Raw genomic sequence first — 2,900 nt, forward strand, 5'->3', positions numbered from 1 at the left:
AACAGAGACTCGGGTTACACGGACCTTTCGGAGGCCCTGGGCATCGCCTTCCTTGGCATTTGTTGCACAAGGAAATAAATGTAAATACGAGATGTTTGCCTGACGTTGTATGTTTATTTGAAAAAGACTGTATGCGTGTCATAAGCAGAAACGGAACATTTCCTGTGACAGACTAAATTGACAGATCGCGCTCAGGGACGTTGACAACAGACGCAGGAGGACACAGAGCGGACAGCACCGACCAAGCGGCGACAGCGAAGAGTCGGGATGTGTTGATCTGTTGTATTTTGGAGGTCTCTGTATTGAGTCACACGATGTTAAAGCTTTTTATATGAAAACGGTTTCATGTAGAGCGGTGAAGGATGACGGTTAGCATCGCTCTGGTTCCCTGATCAAAAACCTTCTGGGATTTTTGACTGTTGCCAAAAATGATCTCTGTGACGAACACGAGTTTATGAGACTTACGGCTTTTGTTCAGCGTGAAAATCTTCACAGATGAACGTCTGTGTGTTTTGAAGCGTCAATGAAATCTCCAGAAACAGAAAGCTGTTAGTCTGTAAACCAAATACATCGTGGTCGCACCACTTAAACGTCACCATCCCGAATCTTCAGCTTCTGATTTGATTTAGCGCTTCATTGTCTACAAAACTCTCTCCTGTTAGCGTGACCTGATGGAGCTAATGATCACGGCTACGTCACGCTAGTCTCCCATGTAGTTTCTGCGTCTGCTGTGATGACGTCCAACAAACTCTGTAGTCCCATTTAGTCAGCAACCACCTTTTTCAAAACCTTAAAAATTGCATTTATACAGCTGTATTTTGTATTTCCAATCAAAACCTCTGAATATCTTCAGTCTGTCTCAACCACAAACCTTATTTAAGGCATTTAACCCAAAAACACAGAGACTTTGAGACGAGGGAAGAGCAGAAACACTCACGGACTTCCACATTTTAGGACTCATTACTTCACCGCTCTATTAGCGCATTCAGGAATAAGGTGAATAAATACTTGTAACTTTAATATTCAAAATAATTCAAACTTCTGTTGATCAAAATAATAAATGAATTGCTGAACAGAATCAGGTGCTTGTTTCTGTTTGGGGGCATGTGCTGTGGTGCTGAGGTGACGCTGGCGGCGAGAGTTTAAAAGCAGCGGCAGAGTTCGAGCCCGGTCACAGTGTGACTGCAGCCAGGCAGCACACGAATGTGAGCGTTCACACTGCTGTGTCACTTTTCACCTTTCGATGACTGTAAATCAGAGAGACGGTGGGTTCAGCGAATGTGTCACGTGTGTTTGTGCGAGAGCTGATGTCTCCGTGTTTGCAGGCAGGATTCAGTCCGTCCGCACATTTCAGCTGCCTTTTATTTCTGCAGATCTGCGTATCGTAGTATCGTTCATCCTGCACTGTTTGTTCATCATGATAAACCACACACAGGTTTCATATTTCACTTTTGGCGCCTATTTCGACATCGGGCATTTGAAATATTTTGTTTTTACGATCATGACGTGTTTTTATGTGGTGATTATTTGTGCCAACGTGTGTGTGATCGTGGTCATCTGCGTGAACAGAAGCTTACATGAACCTATGTACCTTTTCCTGGTCAGCCTGTGTGTGAATGAGCTGTATGGTAGTTCAGGGTTGTTTCCCTTCCTGCTGCTTCAGATCCTCTCTGACCTTCACACCGTTTCTGCTGCAGCTTGTTTCCTGCAGATCTTCTGTCTCTACACGTACGTAAATGTGCAGTTTTATAATTTGGCCGTCATGTCTTACGACAGATATTTGGCCATCTGTTGTCCTCTGCAGTATAACACACGCATGACCACTAACAAGGTGACCGTGCTTATCGCTCTGTCGTGGTTTTTCCCTCTTGTTGCAATCGTGGTCATGATATCACTGAATGCGTCTCTGCAGCTGTGTGGGGACGTTATTGACAGGCTGTACTGTGACAACTACTCGGTGGTGAAACTGGCGTGCTACGACACGACGGTCAATAACATCTACGGACTCATTTACACCTTCACTGTATTAATCGGTCTTGCAATCCTAATATTTTGCATGTACATGAAGATCCTCAGAGTCTGTTTTTCCGGCTCCAAGCAGACGAGGCAGAAAGCCGTGAGCACCTGCACGCCTCACCTCGCCTCGCTGCTCAACTTCTCCCTCGGCTGTTTTATTGAAGTGTTACAGAGCAGGTTCGATATGAGTGGCACGCCCATATCGCTGCGCCTTTTTTTATCTTTATACTTTCTCACTTGCCAGCCGCTCTTTAACCCTTTAATGTACGGACTCAATCTCACGAAAATCCGCATCATATGTAAAAGCCTTGTGTTTGGTAAAGTGTAAAGTACTCTGTTCATTTAAGGGGTCGTCAGATTATCGGCCTGGACGATTATTGGGACTGATATTTGGCATTTTGCAGATGGTCTGTTTTGGTAGTTATTATTATGGTCGCCAGTAAAATTAATTCATTAAACAGTGCAAAGAAAGCGTCAACATGGGAGGTGATATTTTTTTTATAATATTTTAGGGGACGGTGGACAGTGGACGACACAGAGGACAGACGCCTGCAGAGCTGCAGACGTCCGTTCAACTATCTGCCGAACCGCTTGTGTTTTTGACTGAGACGTCTCCGTGTTTCCAGCAGAGATTTTTCCCGCCGAAACTTGAGCTGATGAAACATAAAGTTTCAGCGCAAAAAAACAGTTATTGTGGCATTTGCGTTGTTGAGTTTTCCGCTTCCTGACACATAAAAGGTGTCATCCTCACAATGAATCGAACATTAATGTCAATCACAGTTTGGCTTCCCGTAATTCAGTGATTCAAGATTCATTTCATTGTCATTTTCGCCTCCACAGAAAAAACAAAACGCCGTTCCTCACCAGCTCATTACAGCGCATTG

The 2,900-nt window shown here is 44.3% G+C and overlaps 1 protein-coding gene across 1 annotated transcript; it reads left to right on the plus strand.

The window, feature by feature from the left end:
- Nucleotides 1-1,417: 1,417 nt before the first annotated feature.
- Nucleotides 1,418-2,344, plus strand: LOC121965611 (olfactory receptor 10J5-like). The gene has a single exon (XM_042515746.1). The coding sequence runs from the start codon at nucleotides 1,418-1,420 to the stop codon at nucleotides 2,342-2,344; it is 927 nt and encodes a 308-aa protein (XP_042371680.1).
- Nucleotides 2,345-2,900: the final 556 nt, after the last annotated feature.

This window comes from Plectropomus leopardus, unplaced genomic scaffold (genome assembly GCF_008729295.1).
Source record: "Plectropomus leopardus isolate mb unplaced genomic scaffold, YSFRI_Pleo_2.0 unplaced_scaffold20862, whole genome shotgun sequence".
Lineage (NCBI taxonomy): Eukaryota > Metazoa > Chordata > Actinopteri > Perciformes > Serranidae > Plectropomus > Plectropomus leopardus.

Excerpts from the sequence above, each read along its gene's own strand:
- LOC121965611 (XM_042515746.1), top strand. The coding sequence starts at position 1,418 with ATGATAAACCACACACAGGTTTCATATTTCACTTTTGGCGCCTATTTC.